Source organism: Heterodontus francisci, chromosome 3 (genome assembly GCF_036365525.1).
Source record: "Heterodontus francisci isolate sHetFra1 chromosome 3, sHetFra1.hap1, whole genome shotgun sequence".
NCBI lineage: Eukaryota > Metazoa > Chordata > Chondrichthyes > Heterodontiformes > Heterodontidae > Heterodontus > Heterodontus francisci.
In genome coordinates this window covers 45,925,492-45,945,194 of record NC_090373.1, presented here as the reverse complement: position 1 = coordinate 45,945,194, position 19,703 = coordinate 45,925,492, and the positions used below count along the sequence as shown (strand labels likewise).

The following is a 19,703-nucleotide window of genomic DNA, read 5'->3' as shown; positions in this document are numbered from 1 at the left end:
CTTTTTTCGTGTTGTTTGGTGCACACACGTACACTTCACATATTTAGCTGAGTTATGATGCATACAGTTTAAGATCACACAAGACTCACTGATTCATTATAATAGATAGTTTCATGTACTGTGACTCATTTGGATGTGTAAAGTAAATAAATTCCCATGAGTAGGTCATAGAGGTGAACAGTATGGATTTAACATCATCTGGTCACAGGGTGTACTTTTCCTTTCAAGATGTTTATATCATGTCACCAGGAGGAGGAGGATCATGTAGCAGTCTTGAGCACAGTGCACCTTGTTTTTTTTAATTTGTTTCATGGAATGTGGGTGTCGCTAGCAAGACCAGCATTTGCTGTCCATCCCTAATTGATCTTCAGAAGGTGGTGGTGAGCTGCCTTCTTGAACAGCTGCATTCCATCTGGTATGGGTACATCCACAGTGCTGTTAGGGAGGCTTGGAGGGAAACTTGCAGATGGTGGTGTTCCCATGTGTCTGCTGCCCTTGTCCTTCTAGGTGGAAGAGGTCATGGGTTTGGAAGATGCTATTGTCGAAGGAGCCTCAGTGAGTTGCTGCAGCGCATCTTGTAGATAGTACACACTGCTGCCACTATGCATCGGTGGTGACGGGAGTGAATGTTGAAGGTGGTGGATGGGGTGCCAATCAAACGGGATGCCTTGTCTTGGATGAGCTACCTGAGTGTTTCACCACAGCATTAACATACCGTTTGCCTTTGCTCCATGACCTTCTGGTCAGTTATTCTCTGTGACCTTGTCTTATCAACACCTCTTTTGTTATCTCTTGCCCCACCCCCGCTTTACTTGCTTAAAACCTATTACATTTCTAATATTTGCCAGTTCTGATGAAAGGTCACTGACCTGAAATGTTAACTCTGCATCTCTCTCCACAGATGCTGCTGAGTATTTCCAGCATTTCTTGTTTTTATTTTGGATTTCCAGCATCTGCAGTATTTTGCTTTTATTAAGATACCTTATATTTGGACAGCAGACCTGAGGAAGGAAACCATGAGAGATGACCATCTCAGAACAGATTACTCAGGAGAAGGAGATCTCACATCAGAAAGTTTTCAAGGCCGCAAAACTGAAAGACTAAAATAAGTCGCTGACATTTTTTATTTCCTTCACTTATCTGGGTGAATTTTATACACTTCCAGATGGGAACATCAGCAATTGCAAATAGAATATTCCCAAGAGCCCTATTTTTGGTCTGTGACTGGACTAGCAGAAGGCGGTTGCAGCAGTATTTTTGCCCACCAAATTGGAGGAGGGCTGATCCCTCTGAAACCTTTGGGTTTAGCCTAATTATAATAAAGGCTGTGGATCCAGAGCAGGCAGCTTGCCCAGATAGGACAGGAAATCTCATCTCAAAAAATGTTTACAGGGAATATTTAAAGGGAAGCATCCACTTGTAGGTCAGTGTTCCTGGCTCTTAGTCATTAATCGCACCCCCGTGCTGACTTTACGTTAGTTGACTTTACAGGGGCCACCTACTGTGGCTGCTTCATCCTCTACCTAGTTGTATAAACAGTGGGTTCCTCTCAGGAATATGAGACCTTTCATCATCAGTCTGCTGGTCTCACATCCTGCGTCCAAGTTTTAGTTTCCCAGCCTTTTAGCAGCCAGCTTTCCTATCCTGGTAAAGGTCACCTCCTGACCTCGGAGTTAAAGTTAAAAGAACTTCAGCATTCTCTGCCTCAAAGCTGCCTTTGTTCACTACAGCAGCAGGGACAAGATTCCATCTGCACTCCCTTGCTTAACATTGCTCGTGAACTAAAATGTTTAATGCAAAGCCAGCTAGGATACTTGACCATTTAAACCACTGTTAAAACATCTCCCAGCAACTAAGAAGATCCAGTCAGTCAATAACTCCTCAAGAGGAAAGGGTAAAAAAGGAGCAGAAGGTTAGGATTCAGAGTGCACATGTCATACAGTATGACCAAAGGGGAAGCTCTGGAGTACTAAACACAAACATGCATGCACACACACAAATACATGCATTATCACGTACACGTGCACACTCCGCACATGTACGTACATGCACATATATACACAAACACACACACATAGATAGACCACTTCACTTTCAGTTACAATTAACAAGTTAAAAATTAAAATTTGGCTGAAATGAACTGTATCCAGAGAAGGTTCTTGTTATGGTGTTAGATAATGTCTCAACAGGTGATATAAATTTGTAACTAAAGGCAATGTATAAGAAGGTTTGAATGCAAAAGGGAGCCTTGTGTACAGCCTTCTCATGATCTGCAGGCAGATCTCCAGGCTCTTGCTGTTCATGGTGCTTAACCACTGACTGTGGTTGTGCAGCATTCAGCAGATCCTAGAAACTTTTGCTTGATCTTATAAGTTGTGTAATATGATGCAATAGAATTTATGTTCAGCAACAGCACAATTCCATGTCTGTTTAAGATGGGAAATCACACTGTGCCCTCTGATCCCCCTATGGAGTGAGTATAAATGGGAGCTTCGACAGAGACATTTTCACCTTTTGTACATTTTTAGTGTTCTTTCAGAACTGTTATTTGTTTCCTCAGTTTTGTTTTCTTTATGCTGTTTTAAATTGTATTTTAGGTTTGTTTTGTAAATGTAGCTAACGTTTATGTTGAAATATAACAGTCGTATGTCTGCAAAGTCACTGGAAAGCTACTTGTAATTAAATCATTTATAAAACATCTGCAGACCAGGAAGAGATTAAAAGAAAAAGACATATGAAGGCGCTCTTGAAATGCAGTCTTTCAGTGGAGTTCTTTGGGGAATGAGGCACATTCTGCAGGTATGCTGCAGGGACATTAGGTGATTACTAAGTCAAGTTGCAATTAATCATCGGGGTGGTTTTCCAGGCAAACTTCTTGATTATGCCCCCTACACTTACATCCAAATCATTAATATATACCGCAAAAAGCAGGGGACCCAGTGCTGAGCCCTGCGGAACATCATTGGAAACAGCCCTCCAGTTGCTAAAACACCCATCAACAATTACCCTTTGTTTACTGCCACTGAGCCAATTTTGTATCCACCTTGCTGCATTTCCCTGGATCCCATGGGATTTTATTTTTGTAACCAGTCTGCCATGTGGGACCTTGCTAAAATCCAGGTAGACCACATCAACTGCATTACCCTCATCTATCTTCCTAAATTCAATCAAGTTGGTCAAACAAAATCTTTCCTTAACAAATCCATGCTGACTATCCTTGATTAACCTGTGCCTTTCTAAGTGACAGTTTATCCTGTCTCTCAGAATAGATTCCAACAATTTGCCCACTACTGAGGTTAGACTGACTGGCCTGTAATTATTCGGTCTATCCTTTGCTCCCTTTTTAAACAGAGGTACAACGTTAGCAGTTCTCCAATCCTCCAGCACCACACCTGTATCCAGTGAGAACTAGAAAATGATGGTCAGACCTTCTACTATTTCCTCTCTTGCTTCTTTTAACAGCCTAGGGTACATTTCATCCAGCCCTGGTGATTTATCAACTTTCAAGGATGCTAATCCCCATTAATACTTCCTCTCTCCTTCTGTTTATCACAACCAATACTTCACATTCCTCCTCCTTAACTACAATATCTGCATCGTTCCCTGCTTTTCTGAAGACATACGCAAAGTATTCAAAAAGAGCCATGCCAATATCTTCCGCCCCTACATATAGGTTACCTTTTTGGTCTTTTATGAGCCCTACTCTTTCCTTCTTACCCTCTTACTCTCAATGTATTGATAAAACACCTTTGGGTTAATCTTGATTTTGCTTGCCAATATTCTTTCATGCCCTCTCTTTGCTTTCCTAATTTCCTTTTTGATTTCACTCCTCCGCTTTCTATACTCCTCTCAGCTTCCTGTAGTGTTGAGTTCTCGGCGTCGGACATAAGCTTTCCTTTTCTGCCTTATCTTACCCTGTAGGCTCCTTGACATCCACGAGGCTCTAGATTTGGCCATCTCACCCTTTTTCTTTGTGGGAACATGTTTGCTCTGAACCCCTTGAAACTCCCCTTTGAATGCCTCCCACTGTTTTGACACTGATTACCTTCAAGTAGCTGTTTCCAGTCCACTTTCACTGAAACACTCCTCAATTTAGTAAAATTGGTCTTGCCCCAGTTGAGTACTCTAACTCCTGTTCTATCTCTGTCTGTTTCCAGAATTATGTCAAAACTGACTGAATTATGATCACTACCACCAAAATGCTCTCCCCGCCACCCCTTCCATCTGCCCATCTTCATTTCCTAAAACAAAGTGTAAAACTGCGCCCTCTCTTGTTGGACTTGCACATATATCCCTTAAAATTGCAGTCGATGTCCTAACTGTGTCATAGGACGCAAACTTGCATGATCAAGGGGTTCAACATCTGAAACCATTGGGTGCTTAGCCACATAAGGAAACGTCTCTTTCAAAATGTGGTGCCAAGATTATTAGATAAGTACGCTAAATCTACTGACCCCATTTTAACAACAGCAGCAACAATTTGCATTTATATAGCACCTTTAACATAATAAAACATCCCCAGGCACTTCACAGGAGCCGAAGCATAGAAACATTAACACTGAGTCACATAAGGAGATATTAGGACAGGTGACCAAAAGCTTGGTCAAAGAGGTAGGTTTTATGGAGTGTCTTAAAGAAGGTAAGAGAGGTTAGAGAGGCAGAGATATTTAGGGAGGGAATTCCAGAGCTTCGGGCCTGGACAACTGAAAGCACGACAACCAATGGTGGAGTGGTGAAAGTCAGGGCACGCAAGAGACTAGCATTGGAGCAGTTCAGAGATCTCGAATGGTTGGAGGAACTTATAGAGATCAGGAGGGGCCAGGTCATGGAAGGATTTGAGCACAAGTTTGAGAATTCTAAAATTCGGTTATTACTGCCAATTTCAGCGAGTTTATAGTGGCCCAACAGAATAAATGGGAATTAAAGAGTGGTTACCTCTCAATGGGGATGACTTCACTTCCTGAAACAGCCCTGAGAAGTTTTCTCTAATATCACACAAGGCTTGTGTTAGCCACCAGGGCAAGTTTATGCTGCAGCTAGTCTGCTACCTTTCTCCTTGTGCAAACTTACAATGTTGTTATTCTTCATGTGAATAATTTCTAGTGTCTGGCTTTGTAAGTAATGCAATTACATCAATGACAAACATCCATGAGAAACAAGACGATGCAATCAGAGTTCTTAGTAATGGTTTAATTTTTATACAGGATGTTGATGCTTCCAAGAGTGGTGTAATTATTTCTTAATGTAGTGGTATAAAGGAAATAAGCATTTTTAATGGTCCATAAATTAAAGAATAGAACATTTAAGGCAATGATAATGTGAAGCAAGAAAATTGATCCTGTATAAAACAGGGCTGTAGATTTATTTAATACTTTCGTGGGACTGTACAGTTGTATTTTGTTTGGTAAAATTATACCAACCTACAAAGCAAAGAAACCTGACAGTGGTTTTATTTTCCCACTTTGAATTGTTTCTGGATATATTGATATTGCTATTTTCATTCACTCTCATAACATTACAATCCTGCATTACAATCGTGATTCCACTTCAGAAGCTCTTCATTGGCTGTAAAGCACTTTGGGATGTCCTGAGGTCGGAAAAGGACCTATATAAATGCAAGTTTCTTTTTCTCTCTCTTTCACTGACTTTGTGGTTCTACATGTTTTCTTTTTATTTGCAGCCAGAACTACCTACAATCTGCAATTGAGGTGACCATCAACCACAGTTTAGATCCCGCCGTCAATGAGAACTCCCCCAAGTTCCGCTCAAGAAATCAGAGCTATATGAGAGCTGTGAGCACCCTGAGCCAAGCTAGCTGTGTCAGTCAGGTGAGGTATAGCCCTCAGAAAAAAAATCTCCCCAATCTCAGCATCTTAATGCGAGTCAATGTCAGAAGCCATTTGCTGCCCTGATCAATCTCAACCATAATTTAAAAAGGACAATTAAGAGAGTGAAGAGAAAGCTTTGATCAATACAACAATATGCAATTGTGTGCATTAAAAAACAGCTTTAATCAGCAAGGTAAAAGTTATTGTTTATCGGTTTAAAATATGTCAACACTCCTTGATCTAAATAGTCACAAGCATAAATCTATCTATTTAGTGCTTGTAATGACATACTATTACATTAATCCCTACACCTATGCTAAAAGAACCTGCAGCTGCTAACCAGGGATGAGCACAGATCCAGATTGATTTCTATTAATCTCGAGTAGCTGGTTTTATTAGACTAAACTAAAACCATGTATTGATTTTAGTGAATCAGTTTTGTTCCTATTTTGTAAAAAAATAGCAACATTGTGAGATTTTTGTATTTTATTGACTAAGCAGTGAAATCTGAAAGGAATTCCTTTTATTTTGCGTGATTATTGCAATGAGAACATCATGTTATTCAGCTAGAAGAAAATAGCAGTCGAGCAGCATAAACAGGAATATTGATTATCTGTCAGGTCCACAGTCTTAGCATTCATCCAGGAAAGCCGACAAAATTGACAAGCTTTTAATCCAGTCGATTAACCGGGAGACTAGACCTCATGGGAATTTCTTAATTATCATGAAAAGCCTGGAATATTAGTTTGGGGAAAATTTTCAGTTTTCTCATGGAGAATACAACATTCACAAAAGTGGGTCATCAAACATTTGTCTTATCCTCTTTCTATGAAACATAGAGTCCTGTCTCTAGGGAAAATCTTTAGTCCAAGGGGGGCAGCTTTTGTCTCTCTGGGAACCATCAGTATTGATCAGAAAGGAAATCTATAACAAAACCCCCCCTCCATGTGAATCATTGATATGAATTAGTAGCAGGAGTAGGCCACTCAGCCACTCAGCCCCTCGTGCCTACTCTGCATTTTAACAAGATCATGGCTGATCTGATTGTAATCTAACTCCACATTCCTGCCTACCCCAATAACCTTTCACCCTTTGCTTATCAAGAATCTATCTACCTCTGCCTTAAAAATATTCAAAGACTCTGCTTCCACCACCTTTTGAGGAAGAGAGCTCCAAAGACTCACAACCCTCTGAGAGAAAATAATTCTCCTCATCTCTGTCTTAAATGGCCGAACCCTTATTTTTAAACAGTGATTCCTAGTTCTAGATTCTGCCATAAGGGGAAACATCCTTTCCACATCCATCCTGTCAAGACCCCTCAGGATCTTATTTGTTTCAATCAAATTGCCTCTTACTCTTCTAAACTCCAGCAGATACAAGCCTAGACTGTCCAACGTTTCCTCATAAGACAGCCTGCCCATTCCAGGTATTAGTCTAGTAAACCTTCTCTGAATTGCTTCCACTGCATTTACATCCTTCCTTAAATAAGGAGACTAATATTGTACACAGTACTCAGATGTGGTCTCAACAATGCCCTGTATAATTGAAGCATAACCTCCCTACTTGTGTGTTCAATTCCCCTCACAATAAACGATAACATTCCATTAGCTTTCCTAATTACATGCTGTACCTGTATACAAACCTTTTGGGATTCATGCACTAGCACACCCAGATCCCTCTGCATTTCAGCACTCAGCAATCTCTCACCATTTAGATAGTATGCTTCTTTTTTATTCTTCCTGCCAAAATGGACAATTTCACATTTTCTCACATTATACTCCATTTGCCAGATCTTTGCCCACTCACTTATCCTATCTATATCCCTTTGTAGCCTCCTTATGTCCTCTTTGCACCTTATTTTCCTACCTATCTTTGGGTCATCGGCAAGTTTAGCAACCATACCTTCATCCAAGTCATTTATATAAATTGTAAAAAGTTGAGGCACACCACTCATTAAATCTTGCCATTTATGCCTACTCTTTGTTTCCTGTTAGCTAGCCAATTTTCTATCCATGCCAATATGTTACCCACTACACCAGGAGCTTTTATTTCCCACAATAACCTTTGATGTGGCACCTTATCAAATGCCTTCTGGAATGATGTTCGACATTTCCAGTGCAAGTGTTAACTAAAGCTTTAGTATATGTTAGATGCCCTGTATTGGTGATAACTGTAGATAGTAGGACCATTTTGGCCAGTCATAATGATAAGGAAAATGGTACGTCAAACGTCTGGTGTGTTTTCTGGCTTAAGTTGGTTTCGGCTGTACCAACTAAGTCATCCAATCTCAGGGAATCACAGTCACCACAATACTATTAATTAGCAGCTTGAGGGACAGCCAATAGGAGTGCTGGTGGATGTTTTAATTGGTGTAAAACAAATAATCCTTTTTTCTTTTGGTAGTACAGAACTTGAGTATTGCTGAAAATGGAGACATTTTGTCAAAGCTTTTCGTCTTGCACTCACCAGGACAATTCGCAAGAATACCAATGTGAGGGAAACAACAAATTTATATTGTATCAGAAGAGATTGCTGATTGGTTGGCAAGTGGACTCTGATTAGTAGAGGTGTTGGCATGGAGAATGCACCAGTTTATGGTGACTGACAGTTAACTGCCAAGCAGTTTAAACAGTTGAAATTTAAACCAGGCAACTTGATTCTGATTGGTCATGGCATTGCCCTGAGGAATGAACCAACAAATGGCTGTCACTTATTTTGTTTAGCTGAAACAGGCGCAATGTGTGCACATGTTCTTTCTGTCTGCAAAGAATAGGGCCCTATGTATTCATATATGTAGCTTCCGGTACGTACATAGAGTATAAGTTTGTTGTTTCCCTTATATTGGTATTCTTGTGAATTGTCCTGGTGAGTGCAAGATGAAAAGCTTCGACAAAATGTCTCTATTTTCAGCAATAATCCTTTTTTCAAAATTTAAAAGTGAATTCCGTTCGAGCAAATGTCTTTCTTTACCAAGACACAACGGTTAATAGAGAATTTTAAACTTTGAGGAAATTGAACCCTGATAAGAATAATTTAATCCATCACCTCGAGTTTCTTTTGAGTTTAACACCAGTTGTAAGACATAATGACGTTTATTACACAATGCAATCAGGCTCAAGAGTGGTGTGATTGATGTTTAGTTTAGTTTATAGATACAGCACTGAAACAGGCCCTTCGGCCCACCGAGTCTGTGCCGACCATCAACCGCCCATTTATACTAATCCTACACTAATTCCATATTCCTACCACATCCCCACCTGTCCCTATATTTCCCTACCACCTACCTATACTAGGGGCAATTTATAATGGCCAATTAACCTATCAACCTGCAAGTCTTTTGGCATGTGTATATGAACTGTCAAAAGACACTAGACAAAGTACCACATAATAGACTTATTAGCAAATTTAAAGTCAATGGGGTTAAAGGGATAGTAGCAGCATGGATACAAAACTGGCTCAGGGGCAGAAAACAGAGAAAAGTGGTGAATGTGTTTTTTTTCAAACTGGAGGGAAGTATACAATGTTATTCCCCAGGGGTTGGTATTAGGACCATTGCTCCACTTGATATATATATTAATGATCTGGACATGGGTATCCAGGGCATAATTTCAAAGGTTGTAGATGATACAAAACTCAGAAATGTAGTAAACAATGAGTCTGTTAGTGACAGACTGGTAAAGTAGATAGACAAAGGCAGATGAAATTTACTGCCTGAAGGTATTGAATCTGCTTGAATCACCCTAACAGTCAAAAGGCAATTGGATAAATACTCATAGGGGAGAAAAATACAGGACTATAGCAAAGAGCAGGGGATTGGGATTAATTGGATAGTTCTACCCAAGAGCAAGCTCAAGCACAATGGACTGAAATGGCCTCCTTCTGTGCTGTATCATTTCTATTGGTTCTAATTATCTCTATCTGCATTGGGTTTAAGTAGGACAGTCTTAAGTTGCTGAAATTCCTTTTCCTTTCACTAATTAGGTAGCAAAATGAAACCTCCAAATTTTCACTTTGCTGTTGAACAAGTAATTTAAACCAAGTGCATATAACCTTGAATCTAATGAAACTCAATTATATTGAACTACCCATGTCAAAATAAAGCAGTATGTTCTTCACTAGTCAACGCGACAGAATGTGCATGTACTTATAGAGAATCAAGTAGAACATTTTAATCTTGTGTTACTTCTAAAGGAAGTGACACTGAAAATCCTTTTATTGTAGGCATTGGAAAAAGTTGACAGAGGCTTCCAGTGCAGTTAACTTGTTTTATATCCCTGCTCGAATTGGTTTGAGGCTTCAAATAACATGCACACATTTGCTCTATATTGAGCATCTCATTATCAAAGCAGCTTGTTTTATCCAATTGTAACAGAAATTCCTACATCCTGTTCCTATTACTTCTTCAGTGATGCCCAACAGACACATGGCTTCAGATGGCAATAAATTAACTAAATCAGTTACATGTTTGGGAATCATCATGATTGAAATTGAGTCTACACTCACACTTTGGGCCACTAGGAAGTTAAGCTTTTAATTTAAGGTTGTTTGATGTTCATTAGTATGTTAACAATAAGAGCTCTGGAATTCCTGAACACACTTTGAAGACACAGATGGGAGGTATAACAGAACTTCTAAATGTCCATTCTGGAGAAAACTGACTCTAATGCCAGAGTCAGACAATTTAGTACATCTTGAGCAGATGCCTGTTTTGTTTCTGGTGTAAGTGGGGTGCCCACCTGGGTGGAGAGAGAGGAATTTCACTGTAGCACCTTGTTGCAGCATTAGTAGGCCCTGCAAGGCTCAGGTATCATCAAAAAAATTGGAAATGCTACTCCTGCTGCTTTCTGCCTCTGCAACCAATTCAGTCAATTGCAGTGCAAAATAAGCCTAGGAATTTCAGAACTCCTCTGGACCTCCTTCCCTGGCCCTAGCAACACTAGATTACAAGGACTGCAAGATGTCTGGTGTTGCTAAGGATGTAAATGAGGAAAATACACTGGATTATGTATTTTCCTCATTCACATGCTGTATAAATGTGGAAAATACATTATCTGGCGAAACACATTACATTATCCTCCAATGTACAAAGGTTTAAGATAGAGTCAAAAAGGAGCAGAACCATGCCAAATTTTGGTACTGTCCCAAATTCTAACATTACACTCCAAAAGCACCCATTAAAATCTATTTAATATATTGAGGGGCAGCACAGCTTTAGTTGACCTAAGGAACTTATTTAACTGGTTCTGATGTCTGTGTTTGTATATTTGCAATGCAAGAGGCAAAGAAAAAGCTTTAAATTGATACCTTCTATTTCATTATTGATTTTGTTTCTCAGGTGAGTGAAGCAGAGGTCAATGGACAGTTTGAATCAGTTTGCGAGTCTGTTTTTGGAGAAATTGAATCACAGGCAGTGGATGCTTTGGATCTTCCTGGCTGCTTCCGCACACGAAGTCACAGTTATCTGCGTGCCATTCAAGCTGGCTACTCACAGGATGATGACTGCATCCCTTCAATGTCATCTGCGATTATGGCCTCCTCCATCAGATCCACGACAGGTGACTGAACTGGTCTTTCACTTTTGTTGCACTTGATTTCTTCCCCATGTTTTAGAGAAAGTTTCAGCCATTCCAGAAGGCGTCCATCGGCAAGGCCACCTACTTAGTTCAGATTCAGATATGCCAAGTCCCAGCCTTAAGGCAGAGTTCTATGTATGGTCTTGCACGAACAGACCCTCCGCCCACCCCTGCAAGGCCATTGGCATAAGGGGGCAAGGAGTCTTAGGTCAGTGGTTTGCGTGTTCCAACTCTCAGATCTGAATGATTGGCAGTGGTATTCTAGTTTCTGCAGATGTACCTTGTGCAAAACCTATGGTGCTGGGTCCCATCTGCTGCTTCAGGGTGGAGTTGGGGCCTGGAAAGCCCCCCTCACCCCAGAGTTGGGGAGAGGCAGTATTTTGTTTTTTCTTATTTAAAGCATCTCCCTTTATAAACAGATTAAGGAAGCTGATAAATTATATTTCAGAGAATGTGGGGTTTGCTGGGAGGAATCCTGCACACCATCCCTGCCAGCCATCTGGCTTCCATTGGCATTTCCAGTGTCTTTACCAGGAGAGCACAGTGTTGTTCCCCCAACACCACTGAAGGTCCAGTCCTGGAGTTCTAAGGCAGGTACAATCTGGGATTGCGCCCATAAGAATTTTCTGGGCAACTTTTTATGATAGCTGTGATCAAGAGCCTTTACCACACTTGTTCTTTGTTCTGTTCCGCACTTTGGCAAATGTTCTTGCTAGCTTTTATAGCCAAATATGTCCCCCATTGTCCATAACAGAAATATAGGGAGGCTTCCTTTAGTTGCAAGTCTTTGTTAAACTGGGAAATCCGATTAAGAAAACGCTTCAGCCTCCACCGAATGTCAAATATTTTGTTGCATTTACACATCAGTGACTTTGAGAATTCCATTGTTTAATAGGAAAAATGAGCATAAATGGAAAATATTTCAGAATGGATCCCCAAATATTCTGCCCTTGAGTTGAATCAGAACAAAGAGGTGGCTGTCAAAATCTGACTCATGAATTATTAAAAATTAAGCATAAGGTGGCAACTATAATTGTGTGAGCTACAACCAACAGCAATCTAACACTGCAAAAATCAAATTAGTGCCTGGTTTTCCTTATTTAACAGCCAAGGCACACAATGGGCAAAGTTTGAAATTAAAATTCATATTAAATTTGTCAAAACTAAAGGATGACTTTAATAGAAATATAAATACGCCAGATGCTAAAATTAAACAAAAAATGCTAGAAATACTCAGCAGGTCTGGCACCATCTGTGGAGAGAGAAACAGTTAATGTTTCAATTTGGTTAACTTTTCTGATGACAGATCATCGCCTGAAATCTGAAACATTAACTCTGTTTCTCTCTCCACAGATGGTGCCAGACTTGCTGAGTATTTCCAGCATTTTCGGTTTGTATATTAAAAGACCATCTTGTCAATCTGCTGTAATATATTTAACTAGCAGCTAGGGCTTTCCTAGTTAATTGAACTCCTTAACTTTTGTGTTCATATCTACAACCTGAGCCAACTAATAATCAGAATTATATAAATAGATAATTTTATAGTTTGAAGGTTTTGCACTAGATATATTCCTCAGATTTGGCATTGTGGTCCTCTCCAATAAGTGACTCTCTGATCCCTACATTCTCGGGTATTTCCTTATTGCTGTAAATCTAGGTAAATGTAGCAAGCCCAGGAGCACCATTCTCACTGTACTCCATGTACCACCATGTGACCTCTTCAACTTTGGAAAAGTGGAAGAAGAGGTGATTTGGAGCTGAAATTTCCTCCAGTTAAACATAGGGCAGACTGTAGCCATCATTATCAGCCAAATTCCATTCCCATCACAGATTCTTTCCCTCTTCCCTGTCACTAACTCAGGGTGAACCAGACTGTTCTTAGCTTCGGTGCCCTGTTCACCCTAAGCTGAGTTTTTGACACTATCGCTTGTCAATAACAACCTCCGTAATCACCCACTTTTGTCTTTACCTCAGCCTTTCTGCTGCTGAAAACCTCATCTATATCTTTGACACCTCCAAACCTGACTATTCTAGTAATAAAAACATAAAATGCTGGAAATACTCAGCCGGTCTGGCAGCATCTGTGGAGAGTGAAGCCGCATTAACGTTTCAGGTCTGTAACCTTTCATCAGAACTGCCAAAGGTTAGAAATGTAATAGGCTTTGAGAAAGTGAAAGGGGGGAGGGGGAAGAAGAACCAAAGTCTTCTGGACGCAACAGAGAGTACAACAATTTCAAAGCATGACTGCCAATTTTTCATATTTTCTTTTATTTTTCAACCATGTGCCTGCCTTAAACTTCTTTTTCATGTTTTTGCTTTTGGACAGAGCTGCTCATTATTCTGTCATTAACATTCTCTGTACTAATGCTTTCACCAAGCCATTAGCACACTCCCTTTGCCCTTGCCCTTACCCCATGACCTGCTTGTCAGTTAATCTCTCCTGCCCTCGGCCCTATCACACACCTTCCCTTTTGTTCTCTTTCCCTCCACTACCGCTTCACTTGCTTAAATCCTATTACATTCTAACCTTTGCTAGTTCTGATGAAAGGTCACAGACCTGAAACATTCACTCTGCTTCTCTCTGCACAGATGCTGCCAGACCTGCTGAGTATTTCCAGTACTTCCTGTTTTTATTTCAGATTTCCAGCATCTGCAGTATTTTGTTTTTATTTGACTATTCCAGTGCTCTCCAGGCCTGCCATCTATTCTCTTCAGTATAAACTTAAGCTCATCAAAAGCTTTGCAGCCCATATTCTATCCTACACCAAATCCTGCTCACCAATGTCTCATATTTAAAATTAACATACATATTTAAATCTCTCATGACCTCAGCCTACCTCTTTAACCTCCCCCCCCACCCGCCCAAACTTTCCATTCCTCTGACACTGGCCTCTTGTGCACCACCCCTCCCTTTACCCACCATTGGCAGCCGTGCCTTCAACCACCAAGACCCCTCGCTCTGGAATTTCCTGCCTAAGCCATTCTACCATTTTTTTCCAAAATATACTTTATTCAAAAAAATCTGTAAAAAAAAATACATTACAAAACAGTTCAAAACAGCACCAAGTTGACGTTCCAAAAAGTGTAAAGGAAATCAGTTTTCTTCAATACAGGAATGAGTTGCCTCACAACCCTTCCATTCCATTTTACCTGCCATGTACATTTTACAACAAAACCATATTTGGTGTATACAGCCCAAGGGGTTTCCCATAGATCCAGCCCCTCAGTTCACTTTGGCGGGAGGACCTTACACAGTGGTCTTTCCCCATTGAGCCTTTGCAGCGGCTGCCCCAAGCTTTAGTGCGTCCCTCAGCACGTAGTCCTGGACCTTGGAATGTGCCAGTCTGCAACACTCAGTCATGGACAACTCTTTTCGATGGAAGACCAGCAAGTTTTTAACAGACCAAAGAGCGTCTTTCACTGAATTGATGGTCTTCCAGCAGCAGTTGATGTTTATCTTGGTGTGCATCCCTGGGAACAGCCCATAGAGCCTAAGCCATTCTACCTCTCACCTCCCTCGCCCCATTTAAGACCCTCCTTAAAATCAACCTCTCACCAAACCATGGGTTGTCCATTCTAATATCTCCTCCTTTGGCTTAGCATGCTTTTTATTGATTTACACCTCTATGAATTACGTCGGGAAGTATTTCTACATTAAGGGTGCTAAATAAATGCAAGTTGTTGTTTGAAGCCGAATAACTGTAATTACGGGACATTTATATCTATCCAGACAGCTACCAGTGATGCTGCTGGACAGAATAACATTAACATATATTAGCATATTAAACCATCCTTTGTCAACTGGGAGAAGCCTACAGACACTTTCAAAGTAATAGGCACATCAAGGCGATAAATATCCTCATGCCAGTGCCTTTGAAATGACCTATGGCATACCAGACTGTAATGTGTATTCTCCACAGCCTGTAGAAGCAGCTTACAGTGACTCAATGTAAAGTGGCAGTCTGAATCCTGTACCATGATAATTAAATATATAATCATTTTTTAGGAGTTAGAATTGAGACTGAAAGTCCCTGTTCATCACATGTAAGATGGTTGGAAGGTAATAAAGTGTGAGTAATTAGTTCAGATGATTTCATAAGCAGCAGAAGGTAAGTTCAAGCAGCTGAGACAATTTATCTTCCTCGCTGCCTCCCAATTGCAATAAGTATAGTTGTAAATTTATTTGTTGAAACTTATCCTGATTTGCTAATAATACAAAAGCAAAATACTGCAGATTCTGGAAATCTGCTATAAAAACAGAAAATGCTGGGAACACACAGCAAGTCTGGCAGCATTGGTGGAGAGTGCAACAGATTTAATGGGCTGGATTTTAATGAAAAGGAACGCGTGGGTTTGAGTGTGGGTAGGGGGATTAAAACAAGTGAAACTGACAGCATGTTGGGAAGCCAGATCCAAACTAATGACTTCCACATTTCACTGTAACACATAAGACTGTGCGCGCGGGCAGCCCCCTCGGGAGAGGCGGCTGGTCCCTTAACGTACATCAATGAGAGGAATATTGACATGGATTTTTCAGTTTAACTTAGGGTCCACGGGTTTCCCAGGCTTCCTAGAACTTGTCAGTGAAAGCAAGGTGAGTACACAGCAGCAATCGATGAGGCTGAATCAATCTCAGGGAATTATGCCAATTTGTGCACAGTACTGAGGAGTTGCTTTCTTGTCTGCTTGTGGGAAAGGGTTTATTCACAGTACTTTTGCTGAGAGATCAATTTACACACTTTAGAGGTGTTATCTCCACTTTAGAGGTTTGATGATCTGAACTGCACTTTGGCGCTCTGATCTATCAGATCAGCATGGATGCTGCTTATGCTGCCTTAGATTGAAGGTCATATCAGGACCAAAATGGCTAGCAGCACTAACACTAGCGGCAGCAGCCTGATGATCACAGACCTGTCAATCCACAGGAGAGAGGGGAACAGCACAGAGGGGCAGCTCGCAGGAGACCATACCTGGCATACACGGTCTGCAGGCAGAAGATAAGCTCAGGACTCTGGACCCATGAAGTCTCATGGCATCAGATCAAACATGGGCAAGGAAACCTCTTTCTGATTACCACATACTACCCTCCCTCAATTGATGTATCAGTACTCCTCCATGTTGAACAACACTTGGAAGAGGCACTGAGGGTAGCAAGGGCACAGAATGTACTCTGGGTAGGGGCTTCAATGTCCATCACCAACAGTGGCTCAGTAACACCACCACTGGTAGGAGTAACCACTGCACTGACCTTGTGGAGCTGAAGTCCTGTCTTCCCACCAAGAACACTCTCCATCGTGTTGTGTGGCACTACCACCATGCTAAATGGGATAGATTCAGATCCGATATAGCAGCTCAAATCTGGGCAGCCATGAGGTGCTGTGGGCCATCAGCAGCAGCAGAATAGTATTCAACCACAATCTATAACCACATGGCCCAGCATATCCCCCACTCTACCATTACCATCAAGGACCAACTCTGGTTCAATGAAGAGTGCAGGAGAGCATGCCAGGAGCAGCACCAGGCATACCTCAAAATGAGGTGTCAACCTAGTGAAGCTACAACACACGACTGCAAACATGCTAAACAGCGGAAGCAGTCTGCTCTTGACAAAGCTAAGCGATCTCACAACCAACTGATCAGATATAAACTCTGCAGTCTTGCCACATCCAGTCATGAATAGTGATGGACAATTGAACAACTAACAGGAGGAGGAAACTCCACGAACATCCCATCTTGAATGATAGCAGAGCCCAGCACATCAGTTCAAAAGACAAGGCTAAAGCCAAAATTGTTGAGTGGATGATCCATCTCGACTTACTCTTGAGGTCCCCAGCATCACAGATGCCAGTCTTCAGCCAATTCAATTCACTCCACATGATATCAAGAAACATCTGAAGGTACTGGATACAGCAAAGGCTATAGCCCCCGATAACATCCCAGCTGCACTGCTGAAGATTTACGCTCCAGAACTAGCCGTGCCCCTAGCCAAGCTTTTGCAGTACAGCTATTGGCATGTACCGGATAATGTGGAAAATTGCCCAGGTATCTCCTGTGCACAAAAAGCAGGGTAAATCCAACCAGGCCAATTACCACCCTATCATCACTCGATCATCAGCAAAGTGATGGAAGGAGTCCGCGACAGTGCTATCAAGCGGCACTTGCTCTGCAATAACCTGCTCACTGATGCTCAGTTTGGGTTCCATTAGGCCCAATCCGCTCCAGATCTCATTACAGCCTTGGTCCAAACCTGGAAAAAAGAGCTGCATCCTGAGGTAAGGTGAAAATGACTGCCCTTGACATTAAGGTAGCATTTGACAGAATGTGGCATCCAGGAGCCCAGGTAAAACTTGAAGTCAATGGGAATCAGGGGAAAACTCTCCACTGGTTGGAGTCATACCTAGGACAATGGAAGATAGTTGTGGTTGTTGGAGGCCAATGATCTCAACCCCAGGACTGCAGGACTTTGGGTAGTAGCTTAGGCCCAACCATCTTCAGCTGCATTATCAATGACCTTCCCTCCATCATAAGGTCAGAAGTGGACAGGTCACTGTTCATTGCACAATTTCTCAGGCCATGATGCAGTCTGTGCCCGCATGCAACAAGACCTGCACAACATTCAGGCTTTGACTGATGGATGGCAAATAATATTTGCACCACACAAGTGCCAGACAATGACCATTACTACAAAAGGTTTTATTTTTGTACTAAAATCTTAGACTTCCGTGTGTTTTAAAAACTGAAAAAGGATTTTCAATGGACTTGAACACCTGCAAATAGCTGGAATTTTTTGGATGTTGACTTTGTATGCAAGAATAGGAGAAGCAAGCAGTTTCAAGGAAGCCAGTCAGGGTTTGACCTCTTCAAAGCAACACTTTGAATGACATTTATCCCGCATTGGTCGGAACACTGTGTCTGGTCACATGATCAGCTCAGAACGGCTTTTTGCTTTCACTTTGGACTTTTAAAAACTAATGAGTTGGACAAAGAGCAGGCATTTGAAACTTAGAGAAGTCTAGAGAAAAATACCTCTCTTTGTAAAAGAGACTTACATCTCTTGAAAAGAAATCCTGCATTTGAAAGGTGGCAGATTCCTACTGCCTCCTGTCTCTGAAGAATTCCTGCACTCAGTGTGGTTCCTGTTGCCTCCTGTGTTTGGGGAAATCCTGGAGCCTGCAGAAAGCTCCTACTGCTGTGTTGCTGATGTGAGTCCTGAGCAGACCGGTTGCTGTACCCTCTGCTGAAAGACCTGTGTGATGCCTGCTGTAGTCAAATTGCCTTGAATGCCTACCCATCAAAGACTGTTCATCAACCTCGCCTGGAGAGACTTGGAGTGGCATCCGACTATTGGACTCTGGGACACCTCACCCAACCGAAGAGTACCTACCATTACAGGACAAACTGATTTATTTTTTATTATTCCTTCTATTCCTGAGAAACAGCAGTAAACCAAAATCCTTTTCCCCCAGCTAACCTGTTTTTTTGAATGTATGTGTGTGTGCATGAAGGCTAAGGAACAAAGGAGCTTTTCATATATATAGATTTATCTCATTAGTAGTTCAGACTTATTATTTCTTTTCTAATAAATAGCTAATGTTGTTGTTTAAAGAAACCTGGTTTGGTCCACTTTATTCTGGGTGACAAATAGAGTGTCCCATTTGGCTATTCTTCGGTATGTGGGAAAATGTATTGATATGCTGCAACCTGTGAAATAGCGGGACTGAATTAACAGTGCATTTCTCCCACCTTGGTCACAATACCATCTTCCACAAGAGAGAATATAACCATCTCCCCTTGAAATTCACTGGCACTTAACTTGAGAAACTGAACTGGACCAGCTACATAAATACTGTGGCTACAAGAACAAATCAGAGGCTGGGAATTTTGCAGTGAGTAACTCACCTCCTGACTCCTGTCCACCATCTACAAGGCACAAGTCAGGAGTGTGATGGAATACTCTCCACTTGCCTGGATGGGTACAGCTCCAACAACACTCAAGCAGCTCTACACCATCCAGGACAAAGTAGCCCACTTGATTGGCACTCCATCCATCACCTTCAACATTCACTCCCTTCACCACCAATGCACAGTGGCAGCATTGTGTACCTGCTACAACTCACCCCGCCTCCTTCAACAGCACCTTTCAGACCCATGACCTCTACCACCTAGAAGGACAAGGGCAGCAGATGCATGGGAACACCACCACCTGTAAGTTGTCCTCCAAGGGCACACACCACACTGTTTTGGAACTAGATCGCTGTTCCTTCACTGTCACTGTGTCAAAATCCTGGAACTCCTTCCCCAG

The 19,703-nt window shown here is 41.5% G+C and overlaps 1 protein-coding gene across 1 annotated transcript in view; it reads left to right on the top strand.

The window, feature by feature from the left end:
• Positions 1 to 19,703, top strand: part of dlgap2a (discs, large (Drosophila) homolog-associated protein 2a) — a 1,214,142-nt gene that overhangs the window by 1,073,449 nt on the left and 120,990 nt on the right. Inside the window, exons 9-10 of the mRNA XM_068021937.1 lie at positions 5,681 to 5,833; positions 11,169 to 11,383. Of these exons, the coding sequence (XP_067878038.1) occupies positions 5,681 to 5,833; positions 11,169 to 11,383 (368 nt within the window). The remainder of the gene's footprint in view (positions 1 to 5,680; positions 5,834 to 11,168; positions 11,384 to 19,703) is intronic.